Here is a 26,150-nt window from a genome sequence, read left to right on the forward strand (position 1 = left end):
GGTGAAGGTGCACGTGGCAAACCCACATAAACAAAAACTTACCCTTTCCGACGCGGTCGCATGTTGATTGCTGATGATTAACGTCCTCTCCGGGTTTCGGAGATTGACAGGCTGGCTGCCGTCAGGAGCTGCAACACAAGGTGTGGGGGGAGAGAAAGAGAGACGTCATCCGGCGCTGAAACGAAGATCGGGGGGAGGAGAGTGGAAGAAAGATGGGGGGGAGAGGGATGAAGAGGGGGACATCGGGGGGTTGAAGAGGGGGAGACATTGGACATCGGAGCAGGGTGGAAAAATATGTTGATTTTGTGTTTTAACTTCCTTCTATGGTTTTTTATGTAATTTATGTAATCTTTTTCCCTGATCCTGCCCTTCACGCCTGGTTTCACCGGGTGTGAATCAGAAGCAGTAGGCAAGCCACCCAGGTAAGTTAAAAAATTATTACAATCACTTAATCTGTCACAGGTAAAATGCCTTAAGTACCTCAATGGGGTACATTTGGCTCTTTAACTGTCAACCTGCTGGCTTTAATTGCTGGTGGGATTTCTGGTTTCGGGTCACCCGCACACACAGGTGGGTCCCTGGGAAACTCAGAAGTCGGCAGGATTTCCGCGATTTTGGGAGCCCCCCGCCCCCACAATTTCCCCCTAAAATTGAGACCAAGGAGTCTGCAAAGGAATATAGATAGGTTAAGTGAGTGGGCAAAAATTCAGCAGATGGAGTATAATGTGGGAAAATGTGAACTTGTCCACTTTGGCAGGAGGAATAGAAAAGCAATATATTATTTAAATGGAGAGAGATTGCAGAACTCTGAGGTACAGAGGGATCTTTTTTTAAATTCGTTCACGGGATGTGGGCGTCGCTGGCGAGGCCAGCATTTATTGCCCATCCCTAATTGCCCTCGAGAAGGTGGTGGTGAGCCGCCTTCTTGAACCACTGCAGTCCGTGTGGTGACGGTTCTCCCACAGTGCTGTTAGGAAGGGAGTTCCAGGATTTTGACCCAGCGACAATGAAGGAACGGCGATATATTTCCAAGTCGGGATGGTGTGTGACTTGGAGGGGAACGTGCAGGTGGTGTTGTTCCCATGTGCCTGCTTCTCTTGTCCTTCTAGGTGGTAGAGGTCGCGGGTTTGGGAGGTGCTGTCGAAGAAGCCTTGGCGAGTTGCTGCAGTGCATCCTGTGGATGGTACACACTGCAGCCACAGTGCGCCGGTTGTGAAGGGAGTGAATGTTTAGGGTGGTGGATGGGGTGCCAATCAAGCGGGCTGCTTTATCTTGGATGGTGTCGGGCTTCTTGAGTGTTGTTGGAGCTGCACTCATCCAGGCAAGTGGAGAGTATTCCATCACACTCCTGACTTGTGCCTTGTAGATGGTGGAAAGGCTTTGGGGAGTCAGGATGTGAGTCACTCGCCGCAGAATACCCAGCCTCTGACCTGCTCTCGTAGCCACAGTATTTTTATGGCTGGTCCAGTTAAGTTTCTGGTCAATGGTGACCCCCAGGATGTTGATGGTGGGGGATTCGGCGATGGTAATGCTGTTGAATGTCAAGGGGAGGTGGTTAGACTCTCTCTTTTTGGAGATGGTCATTGCCTGGCACTTATCTGGCACGAATGTTACTTGCCACTTCTGAGCCCAAGCCTGGATGTTGTCCAGGTCTTGCTGCATGCGGGCTCGGACTGCTTCATTATTTGAGGGGTTGCGAATGGAACTGAACACTGTGCAGTCATCAGTGAACATCCCCATTTCTGACCTTATGATGGAGGGAAGGTCATTGATGAAGCAGCTGAAGATGGTTGGGCCTAGGACACTGCCCTGAGGAACTCCTGCAGCAATGTCTGGGTGTCCTAGTACATGAATCACAAAAAGTTAGTATGCAGGTACAGCAAGTGATTAGGAAGGCAAATGGAATGTTGTCATTTATTGCAAGGGGAATGGAATATAAAAGTAAAGATGTTTTGCTACAGTTGTAGAGGGCATTGGTGAGACCACATCTAGAATACTGTGTGCAGTTTTGGTCTCCTTATTTAAGAAAGGACATAATTGCTTTAGAGATGGTTCAGAGAAGGTTCACTTGACTGATTCCTGGGATGAGGGGTTATCTTATGAGGAAAGGTTGGACAAGTTGGGCCTGTATACACTGGAGTTTAGAAGAATGAGAGGCGATCTTACTGAAACATATAAGGTCCTGAGGGGACTAGAAGGGGTAGATGCTGAGAGGATGTTTCCCCTTGTGGGAGAGACTAGAACTAGGGGCCATAGTTTAAAAATAAGGGGCCTCCCATTTTAAGATGGAGATGAGGAGAAATCTTTTCTCAGAGGGTCGTGAGTCTGTGGAACTCTCTTCCCCAGAGAGTGGTGGAGGCAGGGTCATTGAATATTTTTAATTGTAAACAATTTTACAACACCAAGTTATAGTCCAGCAATTTTATTTTAAATTCACAAGCTTTCGGAGGCTTCCTCCTTCGTCAGGTGAACGATGTGAAATGTTCTTTGAGGTTGAGGTTAATAAACATGTTTGGGATACCATGAAAACTATTCTGGATATGGGAGTCCCCAGTGTCCAAAATGGAGAAAAAGTTACCCAGTAATGATATATCTCACCTTGCTTAACACAAAAATCACTGTAAATAAAAATATATTTATTTTTAGATAACACAAAAGAACAACTGTGGTTCTCACAAAGGGAGAAAAAGAATACAGGGTAATCTATACAGTCTGGGAACAAGGGAAGATAATATAGTTACAATAAGCAAAGCTCTTAAAAGGGACGCTGCCTCTGTGATTTGCTCCATTTGGTGTTGGGTTCTGCAACGGGTCTAGGAAGAATAAACAAAAGAAACGGCATCTCATTTGCACGTTTCCTAATTATCTGGCAAAAATGAAATCTTCAAGCTTCAATCTGATATAATTCCTTAAGGTTCAGTGTATCCTCTGGGGGACAGCAATCGGAACATAATTAGGGTTTACACTAAAATAGATAAAAGAATAAATGGAGCTGAAATAAAGGTGCTGGGCTCGATAAAGCAGATTTTAGAAGGATGAAAAGGGACCTAGCTCAGATTGATCGGATGGAAAAGTTGGCAGTTAAACCAACAGAGTAGCAGTAAGAAATATTTAAGTATGAGATTGATAGGGTATAGACTGAAAACATCCTGACCAGAAGTAAGGGATTGCTCCAGAGGCTAGAGCCTCATGGGTGAATAAAGAAGGCAAAATTAAGTCTAAAAAAGAGGAATATGATAAATTACAACCGGTAGGACAAATGAAAACCAGGAGAAATATAAAAGCAGCAAAAAGGGAGATTACCGACACAACTTTTTTTTCTCTAGGGAGTTTTGCATGCTATTTACTTTCTGCAATTGTTTACAACACAGTGTGAACTGCTGAGAGTTTGGTACATGTGGGAGTTCAGTGAACTGGGGGAAGGAGGTGCTGCTTTGCCTTGCTTTTCCTAACTTTTTCCCCAGAGTGGCAGTGGACCTGAGAGTAGAAGACTGAGATTGGGGAATAAAAGCAGCAGCAGACCTGCAACAAGAGACAACTACTGTGCGACGACACAGGTGAGGCAGGAGAGTCTGAGAGGTAAGCACAGTATAAAAGGAGAGACCTAGAGTGGGAGGAGAGTCTGAGAGTCTAAGGCAAGTCATGGCAGCACAGCTCGCACCCGTGATATGCTCCTCCTGCACTATGTGGGAAGTCATGGACACTACCAGTGTCCCTGGCGACCATGTGTGCAGGAAGTGTGTCCAGCTGCAGCTACTGACTAACCGTCTTTCGGAGCTGGAGCTGCGGGTGGATTCACTGTGGAGCATCCGCGATACTGAGACTATCGTGGATAGCACGTTCAGTGAGGTGGTCACACCGCAGGTAAAGATTACGCAGGCAGAAAGGAAATGGGTGACCGCCAGACAGAGTAAAAGGACTGGGCAGGTAGAGCGGGAGTCCCTTGGGGCCATCTCCCTCTCAAACAGATATTCTGCTTTAGATACTGTTGGGGGAGATGGCTTATCAGGGGAAAGCAGCAAGAGCCAGGTTCGGGGCACCACGGGTGGCTCTGCTGCACAGGAGGGGAGGAAGAAGAGTGGCAGGGCTATAGTGATAGGGGATTCAATTGTAAGGGGAACAGATAGGCATTTCTGCGGCCGCAAACATGACTCCAGGATGGTATGTTGCCTCCCTGGTGCTAGGGTCAAGGATGTCACGGAGCGGCTGCAGGGCATTCTGGAGGGGGAGGGTGAACAGCCAGTAGTCGTGGTCCATATTGGTACCAACGACATAGGTAAAAAAAGGGATGAGGTCCTGCAAGATGAATTTAAGGAGTTAGGAGATAAATTGAAAAGCAGGACTTCAAAGGTAGTGATCTCAGGATTACTACCGGTGCCACGTGCTAGTGAGTATAGGAACAGGAGAATAGACAGGATGAATGCGTGGCTGCAGGGATGGTGTAGGAGGGAGGGATTTAGATTCCTGGGACATTGGGACCGGTTCTGGGGAAGGTGGGACCTGTACAAGCGTGACGGGTTACACCCGAGCAGGACTGGGACCAATGTCCTCGCGGGGGTGTTTGCTAGTGCTGTTGGGGAAGGTTTAAACTAGAGTGGCAGGGGGATGGGAACCTGAGCGGGGAGTCAGAAGAGAATAAAGTTGAGAGCAGCAAGAGAGGGGAAGACCCAGGGGAAATCTACAATACAAATAATGCAAACAGTTGTTCAAGAATAAGTGAAAGGGAAAAGCGTACTTTAGGCACGACAGATAAAATAAAAACTAGAAGGCGCAAGGCGATTAACCCAGCACCAAAGCTGTGGCAGGGGGTTGGGAACCTGAGCAGGGAGACAGAGGAAAGCGTATCAGGAAGGGACAGAAGGTATGGAGTAAAAGGTAAAGTGTTAAAAAAGGAAAAAGCAGGAACTAAGTGTCACAAAACATATTTGAAAGTTCTTTATCTGAATGCACGTAGCATTCGTAACAAAATGGACGAGTTAACGGCACAAATAACTACATATGGGTATGATCTTGTGGCCATTACAGAAACATGGCTGCAGGGTGACAATGACTGTGAATTAAATATGCCAGGGTATTTAACAATCAGGAAGGACAGGCAGGAAGGAAGGGGAGGTGGGGTGGCTATGTTAATAAAGGAAGGAATCACTGTAATACAGAGAAATGATATCGGGACAAAGGATCAGGACAATGAAACAGTTTGGGTAGAGATAAGGAATAATAAGGGGAAAAAAACACTAGTGAGTGTAGTATATAGGCCTCTTAATAGTTGCAACCATGCTGGAAGAAGTATTAATCAGGAAATAGTCAGAACATGTAATAAGGGAACAGCTATAATTATGGGGGATTTTAAGTATCATATTAACTGGACAAATCAAATTGGGCAGGGCAGCCTTGAGGAAGAGTTTATTGAGTGTATTAGGGATGGATTTCTTGAGCAGTATGTAACTGATCCTACAAGGGGGCAAGCAACCTTGGACCTGGTCCTGTGTAATGAGCCAGGATTCATTAATAATGTCCTAGTTAAGGATCCCCTTGGAATGAATGACCATAACATGGTTACATTCCATATCCAATTAGAGGGTGAGAAGGTTGGTTCTCAAACAAGCGTACTGAGCTTGAATAAAGGAGACTATGATGGTATGAGAGCGGAATTGATTAAAGTGGACTGGGAAAATAGATTAAAGGGTAAGGCGGTACATGAGCAGTGGTGTTCATTTAAGGAGTTATTTTACAACTTTCAAAAAATATATACTCCACTGAGGAAAAAAGGGTATAAAAGAAATGACAGCCATCCGTGGCTAAGTAAAGAAATTAAGGATAGTATCCGACTAAAAACAAGGACATATAAGGTAGCCAAACTTAGTGGGAGGATAGAAGATTGGGAAGTCTTCAAAAGACAGCAAAAAGTAACTAAAGGATTGATTAAGAAAGGGAAGATAGATTATGAAAATAAATTAGCAAAAAATATAAAATGATAGCAAGAGTTTCTACAGTTATATAAAAAGAAAAAGGGTGGCTAAGGCAAACGTAGGTCCCTTAGAGGATGAGACCTGGAAATTAATGGTGGGAAACATGGAGATGGCAAAAATGCTGAACAAATATTTTGTTTCAGTCTTTACGGTAGAGGACACTAAGAATATCCCAACACTGGACAAACAGGGGGCTCTAGGGGGGGAGGAGCTAAATACGATTAAAATCACTAAGGAATTGGTACTCAGTAAATTAATGGGACTCAAGGTGGATAAATCCCCTGGACCTGAGGGCTCACATCCTAGGGTCTTGAGGGAAGTGGCAGTAGGGATTGTGGATGCTTTGGTAATAATTTTCCAAAATTCTCTGTACTCGGCAAAGGTCCCGGCAGATTGGAAAACTGCTAATGTAACACCCTTATTTAAAAAGGGTAGTAGGCAGAAGGCTGGAAATTATAGACCAGTTAACCTAACATCTGTGGTGGGTAAAATTTTGGAGTCTATTATTAAGGAGACAGTAGCGGAACATTTGGATAAACATAATTTAATAGGACAAAGTCAGCATGGCTTTATGAAGGGGAAGTCATGTCTGACAAATTTGCTTGAGTTCTTTGAGGACATAACGTACAGGGTGGATAAAGGGGAACCAGTGGACGTAGTGTATTTAGACTTTCAGAAGGCATTCGACAAGGTGCCACATAAAAGATTATTGCTCAAGATAAAGAATCACTGGATTGGGGGTAATATTCTGGCATGGGTGGAGGATTGGTTATCTAATAGGAAGCAGAGAGTTGGGATAAATGGTTAATTCTCAAATTGGCAACCAGTAGCCAGTGGTGTTCCGCAGGGGTTGGTGCTGGGTCCCCAACTCTTTACAATCTATATTAACGATTTGGAGGAGGGGACCGGGTGTAACATATCAAAGTTTGCAGATGATACAAAGATGGGAGGGAAGGTAGAGAGTGAGGAGGACATAAAAAACCTACAAGGGGATATAGACAGGCTGGGTGAGTGGGCGGAGATTTGGCAGATGCAATACAATATTGGAAAATGTAAGGTTATGCACTTTGGCAGGAAAAATCAGAGAGCAAGTTATTATCTTAATGGTGAGAAACTGGAAAGTACTGCAGTACAAAGGGATCTGGGGGTCCTAGTGCAAGAAAATCAAAGTTAGTATGCAGGTGCAGCAGGTGATCAAGAAGGCCAACGGAATGTTGGCTTTTATTGCTAGGGAGATAGAATATAAAAACAGGGAGGTATTCCTGCAGTTATATAAGGTATTGGTGAGACCGCACCTGGAATACTGCATACAGTTTTGGTGTCCATACTTAAGAAAAGACATACTTGCTCTCGAGGCAGTACAAAGAAGGTTCATTCGGTTAATCCCGGGGATGAGGGGGTGGACATATGAGGAGAGGTTGAGTAGATTGGGACTCTACTCATTGGAGTTCAGAAGAATGAGAGGCGATCTTATTGAAACATATAAGATTGTGAAGGGGCTTGATCGGGTGGATGCGGTAAGGATGTTCCCAAGGATGGGTGAAACTAGAACTAGGGGGCATAATCTTAGAATAAGGGGCTGCTCTTTCAAAACTGAGATGAGGAGAAACTTCTTCACTCAGAGGGTAGTAGGTCTGTGGAATTTGCTGCCCCAGGAAGCTGTGGAAGCTACATCATTAAATAAATTTAAAACAGAAATAGACAGTTTCCTAGAAGTAAAGAGAATTAGGGGTTACGGGGAGCGGGCAGGAAATTGGACATGAATTTAGATTTGAGGTTAGGATCAGATCAGCCATGATCTTATTGAATGGCGGAGCAGGCTTGAGGGGCCGATTGGCCTACTCCTGCTCCTATTTCTTATGTTCTTATAAACTTGTTATTCAGCTTTTTCTTTAACAAACAGCAAAACAACACTCTAATTTCATAGTCATTGATCAAAGGACAGCACAGACCATACAATCACCACAGAAGTTGTTCAATAATGATTTGCAGCTTTGTAATCTAACTACTGATGCATTGATTAGTTTGTTATTTTTCAGCTGACACTCCTTTGGCCTAAGGTGCTGCCAAGATGTGATGAATCGTAGCACACATTCTTGTATACCCAGCCTGTGTTTTTCCAGCCATTCTCTTTAATAGTTGGAAAATCACAGGCTGGCAGTACGGAATTTCCCCAACGGCAGTCCCAGTGCGTGCCAGTGGCAGAACATCCAGGTCGTTGTGGTTGTGGACACATTAGCAACTGTGTTGAAACTGCCCAACCTCATTTCACTTCTCAGCAGGCACAGCGAGGAAGCCTTTCATCCCACCTATCTGCACTGGCTTCAAGTGCTGGTCTAACGCGACGTAATGCAGACGAAACTCCAACCTTTTACAGCGCTGCAGCCTGCTCATGTTCGTATTTCAATGAAACCATAGGACGTTAGTCAGCATTAAATTATGCTATAAAAAAGTCTTTTGTCCCCAAATAGTTGTGTGTAGTTCTTCATTTTCTGCTTTGTACAGGTTTCTGTTTCTCTGATACATTTCTGGAAGGGAAAAAAAACACAACACAGGAAACTGTTATTGAAACAATATTAGCAATATTAATTTTAAAATTCAACTCCAATCCAAAATTATAAGTTAATCATTTCCTTTTACTTTTAGCAGTTTTGATTCCCATCATAGATTTTTGCCTTCCTCAATACCAGCAAGCGCAGCAGTTCCTACAATTACTGTGTTTCGACACACCTTCGGCAGCAGTGCTGTCCCACAGTGTGTGAGTGACAGGGACCGCCTTCGGTAGCAGTGCTGTCCCACAGTGTGTGAGTGGCAGGGACCGCCTTCGGTATCAGTGCTGTCCCACATTGTGTGAGTGACAGGGACCGCCTTCGGTATCAGTGCTGTCCCACAGTGTGTGAGTGACAGGGACCGCCTTCGGTAGCAGTGCTGTCCCACAGTGTGTGAGTGACAGGGACCGCCTTCGGCAGCAGTGCTGTCCCACAGTGTGTGAGTGACAGGGACCGCCTTCGGTAGCAGTGCTGTCCCACATTGTGTGAGTGACAGGGACCGCCTTCGGTAGCAGTGCTGTCCCACAGTGTGTGAGTGACAGGGACCGCCTTCGGTATCAGTGCTGTCCCACAGTGTGTGAGTGACAGGGACCGCCTTCGGTAGCAGTGCTGTCCCACATTGTGTGAGTGACAGGGACCGCCTTCGGTATCAGTGCTGTCCCACAGTGTGTGAGTGACAGGGACCGCCTTCGGTATCAGTGCTGTCCCACATTGTGTGAGTGACAGGGACCGCCTTCGGTATCAGTGCTGTCCCACAGTGTGTGAGTGACAGGGACCGCCTTCGGTAGCAGTGCTGTCCCACAGTGTGTGAGTGACAGGGACCGCCTTCGGCAGCAGTGCTGTCCCACAGTGTGTGAGTGACAGGGACCGCCTTCGGTAGCAGTGCTGTCCCACATTGTGTGAGTGACAGGGACCGCCTTCGGTAGCAGTGCTGTCCCACAGTGTGAGAGTGACAGGGACCGCCTTCGGTATCAGTGCTGTCCCACAGTCTGAGAGTGACAGGGACCGCCTTCGGTATCAGTGCTGTCCCACAGTGTGTGAGTGACAGGGACCGCCTTCGGTAGCAGTGCTGTCCCACAGTGTGTGAGTGACAGGGACCGCCTTCGGTATCAGTGCTGTCCCACAGTGTGGTGAGTGACAGGGACCGCCTTCGGTAGCAGTGCTGTCCCACAGTGTGTGAGTGACAGGGACCGCCTTCGGTATCAGTGCTGTCTCACAGTGTGTGAGTGACAGGGACCGCCTTCGGTAGCAGTGCTGTCCCACAGTGTGGTGAGTGACAGGGACCGCCTTCGGTATCAGTGCTGTCCCACAGTGTGTGAGTGACAGGGACCGCCTTCGGCAGCAGTGCTGTCCCACAGTGTGTGAGTGACAGGGACCGCCTTCGGTATCAGTGCTGTCCCACAGTGTGTGAGTGACAGGGACCGCCTTCGGTATCAGTGCTGTCCCACAGTCTGAGAGTGACAGGGACCGCCTTCGGTATCAGTGCTGTCCCACAGTGTGTGAGTGACAGGGACCGCCTTCGGTATCAGTGCTGTCCCACAGTCTGAGAGTGACAGGGACCGCCTTCGGTATCAGTGCTGTCCCACAGTGTGTGAGTGACAGGGACCGCCTTCGGTAGCAGTGCTGTCCCACAGTGTGTGAGTGACAGGGACTGCCTTCGGTATCAGTGCTGTCCCACAGTGTGTGAGTGACAGGGACCGCCTTCGGTATCAGTGCTGTCCCACAGTGTGTGAGTGACAGGGACCGCCTTCGGCAGCAGTGCTGTCCCACAGTGTGGTGAGTGACAGGGACCGCCTTCGGCAGCAGTGCTGTCCCACAGTGTGTGAGTGGCAGGGACCGCCTTCGGTATCAGTGCTGTCCCACAGTGTGGTGAGTGACAGGGACCGCCTTCGGTATCAGTGCTGTCTCACAGTGTGTGAGTGACAGGGACCGCCTTCGGTATCAGTGCTGTCCCACAGTGTGGTGAGTGACAGGGACCGCCTTCGGTATCAGTGCTGTCCCACAGTGTGGTGAGTGACAGGGACCGCCTTCGGTATCAGTGCTGTCCCACAGTGTGGTGAGTGACAGGGACCGCCTTCGGTATCAGTGCTGTCCCACAGTGTGTGAGTGACAGGGACCGCCTTCGGCAGCAGTGCTGTCTCACAGTGTGTGAGTGACAGGGACCGCCTTCGGTATCAGTGCTGTCCCACAGTGTGTGAGTGGCAGGGACCGCCTTCGGTATCAGTGCTGTCCCACAGTGTGTGAGTGACAGGGACCGCCTTCGGTATCAGTGCTGTCCCACAGTGTGAGAGTGACAGGGACCGCCTTCGGTATCAGTGCTGTCTCACAGTGTGTGAGTGACAGGGACCGCCTTCGGTATCAGTGCTGTCCCACAGTGAGTGAGTGACAGGGACCGCCTTCGGCAGCAGTGCTGTCCCACAGTGTGTGAGTGGCAGGGACCGCCTTCGGTATCAGTGCTGTCCCACAGTGTGTGAGTGACAGGGACCGCCTTCGGTATCAGTGCTGTCCCACAGTGTGTGAGTGACAGGGACCGCCTTCGGTATCAGTGCTGTCCCACAGTGTGTGAGTGACAGGGACCGCCTTCGGTATCAGTGCTGTCCCACAGTGTGAGAGTGACAGGGACCGCCTTCGGTATCAGTGCTGTCTCACAGTGTGTGAGTGACAGGGACCGCCTTCGGTATCAGTGCTGTCCCACAGTGTGTGAGTGACAGGGACCGCCTTCGGTATCAGTGCTGTCCCACAGTCTGTGAGTGACAGGGACCGCCTTCGGTATCAGTGCTGTCCCACAGTGTGTGAGTGACAGGGACCGCCTTCGGTATCAGTGCTGTCCCACAGTGTGTGAGTGACAGGGACCGCCTTCGGTAGCAGTGCTGTCCCACAGTGTGTGAGTGACAGGGACCGCCTTCGGCAGCAGTGCTGTCCCACAGTGTGTGAGTGACAGGGACCGCCTTCGGTATCAGTGCTGTCCCACAGTGTGTGAGTGACAGGGACCGCCTTCGGTAGCAGTGCTGTCCCACAGTGTGTGAGTGACAGGGACCGCCTTCGGTATCAGTGCTGTCCCACAGTGTGTGAGTGACAGGGACCGCCTTCGGTATCAGTGCTGTCCCACAGTGTGTGAGTGACAGGGACCGCCTTCGGTATCAGTGCTGTCCCACAGTGTGTGAGTGACAGGGACCGCCTTCGGCAGCAGTGCTGTCCCACAGTGTGTGAGTGACAGGGACCGCCTTCGGTATCAGTGCTGTCCCACAGTGTGTGAGTGACAGGGACCGCCTTCGGTATCAGTGCTGTCCCACAGTGTGTGAGTGACAGGGACCGCCTTCGGCAGCAGTGCTGTCCCACAGTGTGTGAGTGACAGGGACCGCCTTCGGTATCAGTGCTGTCTCACAGTGTGTGAGTGACAGGGACCGCCTTCGGTCTCAGTGCTGTCCCACAGTGTGTGAGTGACAGGGACCGCCTTCGGTATCAGTGCTGTCCCACAGTGTGTGAGTGACAGGGACCGCCTTCGGCAGCAGTGCTGTCCCACAGTGTGTGAGTGACAGGGACCGCCTTCGGTATCAGTGCTGTCCCACAGTGTGTGAGTGACAGGGACCGCCTTCGGTATCAGTGCTGTCCCACAGTGTGTGAGTGACAGGGACCGCCTTCGGTATCAGTGCTGTCCCACAGTGTGTGAGTGACAGGGACCGCCTTCGGTATCAGTGCTGTCCCACAGTGTGTGAGTGACAGGGACCGCCTTCGGTATCAGTGCTGTCCCACAGTCTGTGAGTGACAGGGACCGCCTTCGGCAGCAGTGCTGTCCCACAGTGTGTGAGTGACAGGGACCGCCTTCGGTATCAGTGCTGTCCCACAGTGTGTGAGTGACAGGGACCGCCTTCGGTATCAGTGCTGTCCCACAGTGTGTGAGTGACAGGGACCGCCTTCGGTATCAGTGCTGTCCCACAGTGTGTGAGTGACAGGGACCGCCTTCGGTATCAGTGCTGTCCCACAGTGTGTGAGTGACAGGGACCGCCTTCGGCAGCAGTGCTGTCCCACAGTGTGTGAGTGACAGGGACCGCCGTCGGTATCAGTGCTGTCCCACAGTGTGTGAGTGACAGGGACCGCCTTCGGTATCAGTGCTGTCCCACAGTGTGTGAGTGACAGGGACCGCCTTCGGCAGCAGTGCTGTCCCACAGTGTGTGAGTGACAGGGACCGCCTTCGGTATCAGTGCTGTCCCACAGTGTGTGAGTGACAGGGACCGCCTTCGGTATCAGTGCTGTCCCACAGTGTGTGAGTGACAGGGACCGCCTTCGGTATCAGTGCTGTCCCACAGTGTGTGAGTGACAGGGACCGCCTTCGGTATCAGTGCTGTCCCACAGTGTGTGAGTGACAGGGACCGCCTTCGGTATCAGTGCTGTCCCACAGTGTGTGAGTGACAGGGACCGCCTTCGGTATCAGTGCTGTCCCACAGTGTGTGAGTGACAGGGACCGCCTTCGGTATCAGTGCTGTCCCACAGTGTGTGAGTGACAGGGACCGCCTTCGGTATCAGTGCTGTCCCACAGTGTGTGAGTGACAGGGACCGCCTTCGGCAGCAGTGCTGTCCCACAGTTTGTGAGTGACAGGGACCGCCTTCGGTATCAGTGCTGTCCCACAGTGTGTGAGTGACAGGGACCGCCTTCGGTATCAGTGCTGTCCCACAGTGTGAGAGTGACAGGGACCGCCTTCGGTATCAGTGCTGTCCCACAGTGTGTGAGTGACAGGGACCGCCTTCGGTATCAGTGCTGTCCCACAGTGTGAGAGTGACAGGGACCGCCTTCGGTATCAGTGCTGTCCCACAGTGTGTGAGTGACAGGGACAGCCTTCGGTATCAGTGCTGTCCCACAGTGTGTGAGTGACAGGGACCGCCTTCGGTATCAGTGCTGTCCCACAGTGTGAGAGTGACAGGGACCGCCTTCGGTATCAGTGCTGTCCCACAGTGTGTGAGTGACAGGGACCGCCTTCGGTATCAGTGCTGTCCCACAGTGTGTGAGTGACAGGGACCGCCTTCGGCAGCAGTGCTGTCCCACAGTGTGTGAGTGACAGGGACCGCCTTCGGTATCAGTGCTGTCCCACAGTGTGTGAGTGACAGGGACCGCCTTCGGCAGCAGTGCTGTCCCACAGTGTGTGAGTGACAGGGACCGCCTTCGGTATCAGTGCTGTCCCACAGTGTGTGAGTGACAGGGACCGCCTTCGGCAGCAGTGCTGTCCCACAGTGTGTGAGTGACAGGGACCGCCTTCGGTAGCAGTGCTGTCCCACAGTGTGTGAGTGACAGGGACCGCCTTCGGTATCAGTGCTGTCCCACAGTGTGTGAGTGACAGGGACCGCCTTCGGTATCAGTGCTGTCCCACAGTGTGTGAGTGACAGGGACCGCCTTCGGCAGCAGTGCTGTCCCACAGTGTGTGAGTGACAGGGACCGCCTTCGGTATCAGTGCTGTCCCACAGTGTGTGAGTGACAGGGACCGCCTTCGGTATCAGTGCTGTCCCACAGTGTGTGAGTGACAGGGACCGCCTTCGATAGCAGTGCTGTCCCACAGTGTGTGAGTGACAGGGACCGCCTTCGGTAGCAGTGCTGTCCCACAGTGTGTGAGTGACAGGGACCGCCTTCGGCAGCAGTGCTGTCCCACAGTGTGTGAGTGACAGGGACCGCCTTCGGTATCAGTGCTGTCCCACAGTGTGTGAGTGACAGGGACCGCCTTCGGTATCAGTGCTGTCCCACAGTGTGTGAGTGACAGGGACCGCCTTCGATAGCAGTGCTGTCCCACAGTGTGTGAGTGACAGGGACCGCCTTCGGCAGCAGTGCTGTCCCACAGTGTGTGAGTGACAGGGACCGCCTTCGGTATCAGTGCTGTCCCACAGTGTGTGAGTGACAGGGACCGCCTTCGGTAGCAGTGCTGTCCCACAGTGTGTGAGTGACAGGGACCGCCTTCGGTAGCAGTGCTGTCCCACAGTGTGTGAGTGACAGGGACCGCCTTCGGTATCAGTGCTGTCCCACAGTGTGTGAGTGACAGGGACCGCCTTCGGTATCAGTGCTGTCCCACAGTGTGTGAGTGACAGGGACCGCCTTCGGTATCAGTGCTGTCCCACAGTGTGTGAGTGACAGGGACCGCCTTCGGTATCAGTGCTGTCCCACAGTGTGTGAGTGACAGGGACCGCCTTCGGTAGCAGTGCTGTCCCACAGTGTGTGAGTGACAGGGACCGCCTTCGGCAGCAGTGCTGTCCCACAGTGTGTGAGTGACAGGGACCGCCTTCGGTAGCAGTGCTGTCCCACAGTGTGTGAGTGACAGGGACCGCCTTCGGCAGCAGTGCTGTCCCACAGTGTGTGAGTGACAGGGACCGCCTTCGGTATCAGTGCTGTCCCACAGTGTGTGAGTGACAGGGACCGCCTTCGGTATCAGTGCTGTCCCACAGTGTGTGAGTGACAGGGACCGCCTTCGGCAGCAGTGCTGTCCCACAGTGTGTGAGTGACAGGGACCGCCTTCGGTATCAGTGCTGTCCCACAGTGTGTGAGTGACAGGGACCGCCTTCGGTATCAGTGCTGTCCCACAGTGTGTGAGTGACAGGGACCGCCTTCGGTATCAGTGCTGTCCCACAGTGTGTGAGTGACAGGGACCGCCTTCGGCAGCAGTGCTGTCCCACAGTGTGTGAGTGACAGGGACCGCCTTCGGTATCAGTGCTGTCCCACAGTGTGTGGTGAGTGACAGGGACCGCCTTCGGTATCAGTGCTGTCCCACAGTGTGTGAGTGACAGGGACCGCCTTCGGTATCAGTGCTGTCCCACAGTGTGAGAGTGACAGGGACCGCCTTCGGTATCAGTGCTGTCCCACAGTGTGTGAGTGACAGGGACAGCCTTCGGTATCAGTGCTGTCCCACAGTGTGTGAGTGACAGGGACCGCCTTCGGTATCAGTGCTGTCCCACAGTGTGAGAGTGACAGGGACCGCCTTCGGTATCAGTGCTGTCCCACAGTGTGTGAGTGACAGGGACCGCCTTCGGTATCAGTGCTGTCCCACAGTGTGTGAGTGACAGGGACCGCCTTCGGCAGCAGTGCTGTCCCACAGTGTGTGAGTGACAGGGACCGCCTTCGGTATCAGTGCTGTCCCACAGTGTGTGAGTGACAGGGACCGCCTTCGGCAGCAGTGCTGTCCCACAGTGTGTGAGTGACAGGGACCGCCTTCGGTATCAGTGCTGTCCCACAGTGTGTGAGTGACAGGGACCGCCTTCGGCAGCAGTGCTGTCCCACAGTGTGTGAGTGACAGGGACCGCCTTCGGTAGCAGTGCTGTCCCACAGTGTGTGAGTGACAGGGACCGCCTTCGGTATCAGTGTTGTCCCACAGTGTGTGAGTGACAGGGACCGCCTTCGGTATCAGTGCTGTCCCACAGTGTGTGAGTGACAGGGACCGCCTTCGGCAGCAGTGCTGTCCCACAGTGTGTGAGTGACAGGGACCGCCTTCGGTATCAGTGCTGTCCCACAGTGTGTGAGTGACAGGGACCGCCTTCGGTATCAGTGCTGTCCCACAGTGTGTGAGTGACAGGGACCGCCTTCGATAGCAGTGCTGTCCCACAGTGTGTGAGTGACAGGGACCGCCTTCGGTAGCAGTGCTGTCCCACAGTGTGTGAGTGACAGGGACCGCCTTCGGCAGCAGTGCTGTCCCACAGTGTGTGAGTGACAGGGACCGCCTTCGGTATCAGTGCTGTCCCACAGTGTGTGAGTGACAGGGACCGCCTTCGGTATCAGTGCTGTCCCACAGTGTGTGAGTGACAGGGACCGCCTTCGATAGCAGTGCTGTCCCACAGTGTGTGAGTGACAGGGACCGCCTTCGGCAGCAGTGCTGTCCCACAGTGTGTGAGTGACAGGGACCGCCTTCGGTATCAGTGCTGTCCCACAGTGTGTGAGTGACAGGGACCGCCTTCGGTAGCAGTGCTGTCCCACAGTGTGTGAGTGACAGGGACCGCCTTCGGTATCAGTGCTGTCCCACAGTGTGTGAGTGACAGGGACCGCCTTCGGTATCAGTGCTGTCCCACAGTGTGTGAGTGACAGGGACCGCCTTCGGTATCAGTGCTGTCCCACAGTGTGTGAGTGACAGGGACCGCCTTCGGTATCAGTGCTGTCCCACAGTGTGTGAGTGACAGGGACCGCCTTCGGTAGCAGTGCTGTCCCACAGTGTGTGAGTGACAGGGACCGCCTTCGGCAGCAGTGCTGTCCCACAGTGTGTGAGTGACAGGGACCGCCTTCGGTATCAGTGCTGTCCCACAGTGTGTGAGTGACAGGGACCGCCTTCGGTATCAGTGCTGTCCCACAGTGTGTGAGTGACAGGGACCGCCTTCGGCAGCAGTGCTGTCCCACAGTGTGTGAGTGACAGGGACCGCCTTCGGCAGCAGTGCTGTCCCACAGTGTGTGAGTGACAGGGACCGCCTTCGGTATCAGTGCTGTCCCACAGTGTGTGAGTGACAGGGACCGCCTTCGGTATCAGTGCTGTCCCACAGTGTGTGAGTGACAGGGACCGCCTTCGGTATCAGTGCTGTCCCACAGTGTGTGAGTGACAGGGACCGCCTTCGGCAGCAGTGCTGTCCCACAGTGTGTGAGTGACAGGGACCGCCTTCGGTATCAGTGCTGTCCCACAGTGTGTGGTGAGTGACAGGGACCGCCTTCGGTATCAGTGCTGTCCCACAGTGTGTGAGTGACAGGGACCGCCTTCGGTATCAGTGCTGTCCCACAGTGTGTGAGTGACAGGGACCGCCTTCGGTATCAGTGCTGTCCCACAGTGTGTGAGTGACAGGGACCGCCTTCGGTATCAGTGCTGTCCCACAGTGTGTGAGTGACAGGGACCGCCTTCGGTAGCAGTGCTGTCCCACAGTGTGTGAGTGACAGGGACCGCCTTCGGTATCAGTGCTGTCCCACAGTGTGTGAGTGACAGGGACCGCCTTCGGTATCAGTGCTGTCCCACAGTGTGTGAGTGACAGGGACCGCCTTCGGTAGCAGTGCTGTCCCACAGTGTGTGAGTGACAGGGACCGCCTTCGGTATCAGTGCTGTCCCACAGTGTGTGAGTGACAGGGACCGCCTTCGGTAGCAGTGCTGTCCCACAGTGTGTGAGTGACAGGGACCGCCTTCGGTATCAGTGCTGTCCCACAGTGTGTGAGTGACAGGGACCGCCTTCGGTAGCAGTGCTGTCCCACAGTGTGTGAGTGACAGGGACCGCCTTCGGTATCAGTGCTGTCCCACAGTGTGTGAGTGACAGGGACCGCCTTCGGTATCAGTGCTGTCCCACAGTGTGTGAGTGACAGGGACCGCCTTCGGTATCAGTGCTGTCCCACAGTGTGTGAGTGACATGGACCGCCTTCGGTATCAGTGCTGTCCCACAGTGTGTGAGTGACAGGGACCGCCTTCGGTATCAGTGCTGTCCCACAGTGTGTGAGTGACAGGGACCGCCTTCGGTATCAGTGCTGTCTCACAGTGTGTGAGTGACAGGGACCGCCTTCGGTATCAGTGCTGTCCCACAGTGTGTGAGTGACAGGGACCGCCTTCGGTATCAGTGCTGTCCCACAGTGTGTGAGTGACAGGGACCGCCTTCGGTATCAGTGCTGTCCCACAGTGTGTGAGTGACAGGGACCGCCTTCGGTATCAGTGCTGTCCCACAGTGTGTGAGTGAGTGACAGGGACCGCCTTCGGTATCAGTGCTGTCCCACAGTGTGTGAGTGACAGGGACCGCCTTCGGTATCAGTGCTGTCCCACAGTGTGTGAGTGACAGGGACCGCCTTCGGCAGCAGTGCTGTCCCACAGTGTGTGAGTGACAGAGACCGCCTTCGGTATCAGTGCTGTCCCACAGTGTGTGAGTGACAGGGACCGCCTTCGGTATCAGTGCTGTCCCACAGTGTGTGAGTGACAGGGACCGCCTTCGGCAGCAGTGCTGTCCCACAGTGTGTGAGTGACAGGGACCGCCTTCGGTATCAGTGCTGTCCCACAGTGTGTGAGTGACAGGGACCGCCTTCGGTATCAGTGCTGTCCCACAGTGTGTGAGTGACAGGGACCGCCTTCGGTATCAGTGCTGTCCCACAGTGTGTGAGTGACAGGGACCGCCTTCGGCAGCAGTGCTGTCCCACAGTGTGTGAGTGACAGGGACCGCCTTCGGTATCAGTGCTGTCCCACAGTGTGTGAGTGACAGGGACCGCCTTCGGTATCAGTGCTGTCCCACAGTGTGTGAGTGACAGGGACCGCCTTCGGTAGCAGTGCTGTCCCACAGTGTGTGAGTGACAGGGACCGCCTTCGGCAGCAGTGCTGTCCCACAGTGTGTGAGTGACAGGGACCGCCTTCGGTATCAGTGCTGTCCCACAGTGTGTGAGTGACAGGGACCGCCTTCGGTATCAGTGCTGTCCCACAGTGTGTGAGTGACAGGGACCGCCTTCGGTATCAGTGCTGTCCCACAGTGTGTGAGTGACAGGGACCGCCTTCGGTATCAGTGCTGTCCCACATTGTGTGAGTGACAGGGACCGCCTTCGGCAGCAGTGCTGTCCCACAGTGTGTGAGTGACAGGGACCGCCTTCGGCAGCAGTGCTGTCCCACAGTGTGTGAGTGACAGGGACCGCCTTCGGTATCAGTGCTGTCCCACAGTGTGTGAGTGACAGGGACCGCCTTCGGTATCAGTGCTGTCCCACAGTGTGTGAGTGACAGGGACCGCCTTCGGTATCAGTGCTGTCCCACATTGTGTGAGTGACAGGGACCGCCTTCGGTATCAGTGCTGTCCCACAGTGTGTGAGTGACAGGGACCGCCTTCGGCAGCAGTGCTGTCCCACAGTGTGTGAGTGACAGAGACCGCCTTCGGTAGCAGTGCTGTCCCACAGTGTGTGAGTGACAGGGACCGCCTTCGGCAGCAGTGCTGTCCCACATTGTGTGAGTGACAGGGACCACCTTCGGTATCAGTGCTGTCCCACAGTGTGTGAGTGACAGGGACCGCCTTCGGTATCAGTGCTGTCCCACAGTGTGTGAGTGACAGGGACCGCCTTCGGTATCAGTGCTGTCCCACAGTGTGTGAGTGACAGGGACCGCCTTCGGTATCAGTGCTGTCCCACAGTGTGTGAGTGACAGGGACCGCCTTCGGTAGCAGTGCTGTCCCACAGTGTGTGAGTGACAGGGACCGCCTTCGGTATCAGTGCTGTCCCACAGTGTGTGAGTGACAGGGACCGCCTTCGGTATCAGTGCTGTCCCACAGTGTGTGAGTGACAGGGACCGCCTTCGGTAGCAGTGCTGTCCCACAGTGTGTGAGTGACAGGGACCGCCTTCGGTATCAGTGCTGTCCCACAGTGTGTGAGTGACAGGGACCGCCTTCGGTAGCAGTGCTGTCCCACAGTGTGTGAGTGACAGGGACCGCCTTCGGTATCAGTGCTGTCCCACAGTGTGTGAGTGACAGGGACCGCCTTCGGTAGCAGTGCTGTCCCACAGTGTGTGAGTGACAGGGACCGCCTTCGGTATCAGTGCTGTCCCACAGTGTGTGAGTGACAGGGACCGCCTTCGGTATCAGTGCTGTCCCACAGTGTGTGAGTGACAGGGACCGCCTTCGGTATCAGTGCTGTCCCACAGTGTGTGAGTGACAGGGACCGCCTTCGGTATCAGTGCTGTCCCACAGTGTGTGAGTGACAGGGACCGCCTTCGGTATCAGTGCTGTCCCACAGTGTGTGAGTGACAGGGACCGCCTTCGGTATCAGTGCTGTCTCACAGTGTGTGAGTGACAGGGACCGCCTTCGGTATCAGTGCTGTCCCACAGTGTGTGAGTGACAGGGACCGCCTTCGGTATCAGTGCTGTCCCACAGTGTGTGAGTGACAGGGACCGCCTTCGGTATCAGTGCTGTCCCACAGTGTGTGAGTGACAGGGACCGCCTTCGGTATCAGTGCTGTCCCACAGTGTGTGAGTGAGTGACAGGGACCGCCTTCGGTATCAGTGCTGTCCCACAGTGTGTGAGTGACAGGGACCGCCTTCGGTATCAGTGCTGTCCCACAGTGTGTGAGTGACAGGGACCGCCTTCGGCAGCAGTGCTGTCCCACAGTGTGTGAGTGACAGAGACCGCCTTCGGTATCAGTGCTGTCCCACAGTGTGTGAGTGACAGGGACCGCCTTCGGTATCAGTGCTGTCCCACAGTGTGTGAGTGACAGGGACCGCCTTCGGCAGCAGTGCTGTCCCACAGTGTGTGAGTGACAGGGACCGCCTTCGGTATCAGTGCTGTCCCACAGTGTGTGAGTGACAGGGACCGCCTTCGGCAGCAGTGCTGTCCCACAGTGTGTGAGTGACAGAGACCGCCTTCGGTATCAGTGCTGTCCCACAGTGTGTGAGTGACAGGGACCGCCTTCGGTATCAGTGCTGTCCCACAGTGTGTGAGTGACAGGGACCGCCTTCGGCAGCAGTGCTGTCCCACAGTGTGTGAGTGACAGAGACCGCCTTCGGTATCAGTGCTGTCCCACAGTGTGTGAGTGACAGGGACCGCCTTCGGTATCAGTGCTGTCCCACAGTGTGTGAGTGACAGGGACCGCCTTCGGTATCAGTGCTGTCCCACAGTGTGTGAGTGACAGGGACCGCCTTCGGTATCAGTGCTGTCCCACAGTGTGTGAGTGACAGGGACCGCCTTCGGTATCAGTGCTGTCCCACAGTGTGTGAGTGACAGGGACCGCCTTCGGCAGCAGTGCTGTCCCACAGTGTGTGAGTGACAGGGACCGCCTTCGGTAGCAGTGCTGTCCCACAGTGTGTGAGTGACAGGGACCGCCTTCGGTATCAGTGCTGTCCCACAGTGTGTGAGTGACAGGGACCGCCTTCGGTATCAGTGCTGTCCCACAGTGTGTGAGTGACAGGGACCGCCTTCGGTAGCAGTGCTGTCCCACAGTGTGTGAGTGACAGGGACCGCCTTCGGCAGCAGTGCTGTCCCACAGTGTGTGAGTGACAGGGACCGCCTTCGGTATCAGTGCTGTCCCACAGTGTGTGAGTGACAGGGACCGCCTTCGGTATCAGTGCTGTCCCACAGTGTGTGAGTGACAGGGACCGCCTTCGGTATCAGTGCTGTCCCACAGTGTGTGAGTGACAGGGACCGCCTTCGGTATCAGTGCTGTCCCACATTGTGTGAGTGACAGGGACCGCCTTCGGCAGCAGTGCTGTCCCACAGTGTGTGAGTGACAGGGACCGCCTTCGGCAGCAGTGCTGTCCCACAGTGTGTGAGTGACAGGGACCGCCTTCGGTATCAGTGCTGTCCCACAGTGTGTGAGTGACAGGGACCGCCTTCGGTATCAGTGCTGTCCCACAGTGTGTGAGTGACAGGGACCGCCTTCGGTATCAGTGCTGTCCCACAGTGTGTGAGTGACAGGGACCGCCTTCGGTATCAGTGCTGTCCCACATTGTGTGAGTGACAGGGACCGCCTTCGGTATCAGTGCTGTCCCACAGTGTGTGAGTGACAGGGACCGCCTTCGGCAGCAGTGCTGTCCCACAGTGTGTGAGTGACAGAGACCGCCTTCGGTAGCAGTGCTGTCCCACAGTGTGTGAGTGACAGGGACCGCCTTCGGCAGCAGTGCTGTCCCACAGTGTGTGAGTGACAGGGACCGCCTTCGGCAGCAGTGCTGTCCCACATTGTGTGAGTGACAGGGACCACCTTCGGTATCAGTGCTGTCCCACAGTGTGTGAGTGACAGGGACCGCCTTCGGTATCAGTGCTGTCCCACAGTGTGTGAGTGACAGGGACCACCTTCGGTATCAGTGCTGTCCCACAGTGTGTGAGTGACAGGGACCGCCTTCGGTATCAGTGCTGTCCCACAGTGTGTGAGTGACGGGGACCGCCTTCGGTAGCAGTGCTGTCCCACAGTGTGTGAGAGTGACAGGGACCGCCTTCGGTATCAGTGCTGTCCCACATTGTGTGAGTGACAGGGACCGCCTTCGGTATCAGTGCTGTCCCACAGTGTGTGAGTGACAGGGACCACCTTCGGTAGCAGTGCTGTCCCACAGTGTGTGAGAGTGACAGGGACCGCCTTCGGTATCAGTGCTGTCCCACATTGTGTGAGTGACAGGGACCGCCTTCGGTATCAGTGCTGTCCCACATTGTGTGAGTGACAGGGACCGCCTTCGGTATCAGTGCTGTCCCACAGTGTGTGAGTGACAGGGACCACCTTCGGTAGCAGTGCTGTCCCACAGTGTGTGAGTGACAGGGACCGCCTTCGGTAGCAGTGCTGTCCCACAGTGTGTGAGTGACAGGGACCGCCTTCGGTATCAGTGCTGTCCCACAGTGTGTGAGTGACGGGGACCGCCTTCGGTATCAGTGCTGTCCCACAGTGTGTGAGTGACAGGGACCGCCTTCGGTAGCAGTGCTGTCCCACAGTGTGTGGTGAGTGACAGGGACCGCCTTCGGTATCAGTGCTGTCCCACAGTGTGTGGTGAGTGACAGGGACCGCCTTCGGTATCAGTGCTGTCCCACAGTGTGTGAGTGACGGGGACCACCTTCGGTAGCAGTGCTGTCCCACAGTGTGTGGTGAGTGACAGGGACCGCCTTCGGTATCAGTGCTGTCCCACAGTCTGTGAATGACAGGGATCCACCTTTTTCAAAAAACAAATAATAAGTAACTTACCATGTACACAAGATACATGCACAGAACAGGAAGAGCAGAAACTCCCACTATAATTAACGACAGCGTGATCCAATTTATTCCTTCAGATTGATTGGGATCATCTGTATCAACAAAAAAAAATCACATCCCTGTATCTAAAACCATGCAGCATACAAATATTGATATAACACACATCACTCGCAAGTGTACAACAGATGCCAATGGCTTAGTGAAAAATTGAGCTATATTAGCCTCAAGCTTCTTCTGAGAAAGGCTCAAGTTTGATTCTCAATCTGTGCTAACTTGCCTGATCTCAGCTTGGGTGGCAGTTGGGCACTACAATCTGCCTCAGCACCCTGGTTGAGGGAAGGGATAAGAAAGACAAATCAGGCAGGGTTCCATTTCTGATCACTATTCACCAACCCCTGCTACAAGAGTGATTCACATTTCTATAGCACCTTTCATGACTTCAGGATGTCCCAAAGTGCTTTACAGCCAATGAAGTACTTTTGAAGTGTAGTCACTGTTGTAATGTAGGAAGCATGGACGCCAATTTGCGTACAGCAAGGTCCCACAAACAGCAATGAGATAATGGCCAGATAATCTGTTTTAGTAATGTTGGTTGAAGGATAAATATTGGCCAGAACACAGTGCTGGGCGAACTTCTCTGCTCTTCTTCAAATAGTGCCATGAGATCTTTTACATCCACCTGTGAGGGTAGACGGGGGTGTGGGGGTGGGGCCTCGATTTAACGTCTCAGCCGAAAGATGGCACCTCCAATACTGAGGGAGCGCTGCACTACTGCACTGGAGTGTCAGCGTGGATTTTGTGCTCAAGTCTCTGGAGTGGGACTTGAACCTACAACCATTCTGACTCAGAGGCGAGAGTGTGCTACCAACTGAGCCACAGAGTGCACCTCACTGGATGTAAGGTGAGGACGGGATTGGGCATGGCTGTGCTACCACCCCAGCCCTTGGTTGAACAGCTTGACAACATTCACTGTTACAATTCATGCATGAACAATAGCCACTTGAGTGAGGTAGTGGAGGATGAAGGGTGCGCGGAGAACCACAACGCAGCAAGGGGCCATTGTTGTGAGGAGAGCAAAGGAAGGGCAGCAAGAAAACTAGTGAGGGAAAAAAAATAAACATGATACAAGATAACGGGCATGCATCACGTACGTGAAATACAGAATTATTTATCTGAAACTAAACTGAACAGCTGCGTCCTCACGATTATCGAGTGTAAGCTGTAACCATGGCAACTCCCACAACATAACTAGCCTCAACCTTTCTGCAACACACAGCAGTACAAAAAGAGAAAGAAATTCTCACTGGAGCTAGAGCTGACCCACAAATATTTTACACATCCCAGAGAAATCACCACTCAAGTAAAACAGAATGTAACAAACCACCAAGGCCATATCCTAATAATCAGTGTGCACACACACTCCGTCCTTTACAGCAGCCATAGCCAACTGATGTTGTCATGATCACCATGACGGTGACTACTCCCGCAGCAGTTATAAAGCACTTTTAGAAAGTGCTTCACAGAAAGTGGGGGGGGGGGGGAGAAAAAATAAAATAATCAGGTTTAACCCTAAAATCAGGAGGCCTCATTTTTGGATTTTTAAAAACCATTTCTAGTGTGAAAGCTGCAGTCAGAGGGAAAATGGCATCACTTGGCACATCGCAAATACAAACTATTTTCTTCTGTCTATAATAGATCAAACTCCAGAAGTCAAATTTCCGACATTACAATGCAGACGTTACACACTGTCTAATACAAACTTCTGTTGTATATTTAATGACGGAGCCAGAATATCCGCAGCTTGTTAATTGATCTTCCCACAAATAAAGCTCAGGATTCCGATCTATAGTCCAACCTGCAATCGACCCCATCATTCATTTCAAGAATTCAGTGCAATTACATCTTGTAGTCAGAAATGAACACACACCTATACTTTAACAGCACAATAGTACATTGGGGGGTGAATTTCCACAGGGGGTTCTCCTGATCTTCTGCTGTAACTTCAACAGAAGAGCCGTGGAAACCCTGGAAAACCGCCGCTGTTTATCCCGGGTTCCTGTGGCTCTTCCACCGAAGTTAGAAATGTAGAAACATCGAAAATAGGAGCAAGAGTAGGTCTGCTCCGCCATTCAAAATGATCATGGCTGATCGTCTAACTCAGTACCCTGTTCCCGCTTTCTCCCCCATATCCCTTGATCCCTTTAGCATTAAGAAATATATCTATCTCAAAGGGTGGACAATCAGGAGAACCCCGTGCAAAAATTCACCTTGTGTTTTTTCTGGTACAATGCTCCTGACCTTATAAACAGTGCATCCTCTGGCTTACTGTAAACTGCACAATGGGAGGTTCACCAGTAATACTGACCCACTGCTAGCAGGCAGCTTCATCCTCTGGCAATGCAATGGGAAACTCAAGCCCACATTTGTCTGACCATCATTTTAACGGGCAGTGCGTCCAATTTGTGATGCTGGCAGGCAATGCTCCCTGCTATTCATAGAATCATACAGCAGAGAAGGAGGCTGCTCGTCCCATCTTGCCGGCGCTTTGAAAGAGCTATCCAATTAGTCCCACTCCCCTGCTCTTTCTCCATAGCCCTGCAAATGTTGCCTTTTCAAGTATATATCTAATTCCCTTTTGAAAGTTACTACTGAATCTGCTTCCACCACCCTTTCCGGCAATGCATTCCAGATTAATGAGGCTATTAATGAGACTCGTAAAATCTCCCACTTCTCTCTGTACTTGAGGCCTACATCTTTCAGTTATCAGTAAGGCTGGTAATACTTTTACTTTGTATCAATCACATGACTCACAGCTGCAGTATTACAGTGGCTGCAGCAGAACCACAGTATACATCAGAAAGCACATTCCTAATCCTGCACCACCCGTGAAAGGATATGACACAATATTTATGGATGAGGAAGGAATTTGGTCGATCTTAGTTCATCCATTATAGGATGATCCTTATGTCAGCCCACTGCAGCACCCAATCAGTTCTTAAATGATTCTAGGGGTTTCACCTCCA

General features: G+C 52.6%; 1 protein-coding gene across 2 annotated transcripts in view; it reads right to left on the reverse strand.

Annotated features, from left to right (window-relative positions):
• Window positions 1-2,615: 2,615 nt before the first annotated feature.
• The window catches only part of LOC137337052 (CD83 antigen-like), a 37,393-nt gene continuing 13,858 nt past the window's right edge, over window positions 2,616-26,150 (reverse strand). For both annotated transcript variants that reach the window (XM_068001707.1, XM_068001706.1), the window contains exons 4-5: window positions 23,119-23,219; window positions 2,616-8,497 (exon numbers count right to left, since the gene is read on the reverse strand). In XM_068001707.1, the coding sequence (XP_067857808.1) occupies window positions 8,402-8,497; window positions 23,119-23,219 (197 nt within the window). In that variant the 3' untranslated portion in view covers window positions 2,616-8,401. The remainder of the gene's footprint in view (window positions 8,498-23,118; window positions 23,220-26,150) is intronic.

The sequence above is a fragment of the Heptranchias perlo genome, chromosome 2 (genome assembly GCF_035084215.1).
Source record: "Heptranchias perlo isolate sHepPer1 chromosome 2, sHepPer1.hap1, whole genome shotgun sequence".
In the NCBI taxonomy this organism is placed as follows: Eukaryota; Metazoa; Chordata; class Chondrichthyes; order Hexanchiformes; family Hexanchidae; genus Heptranchias; species Heptranchias perlo.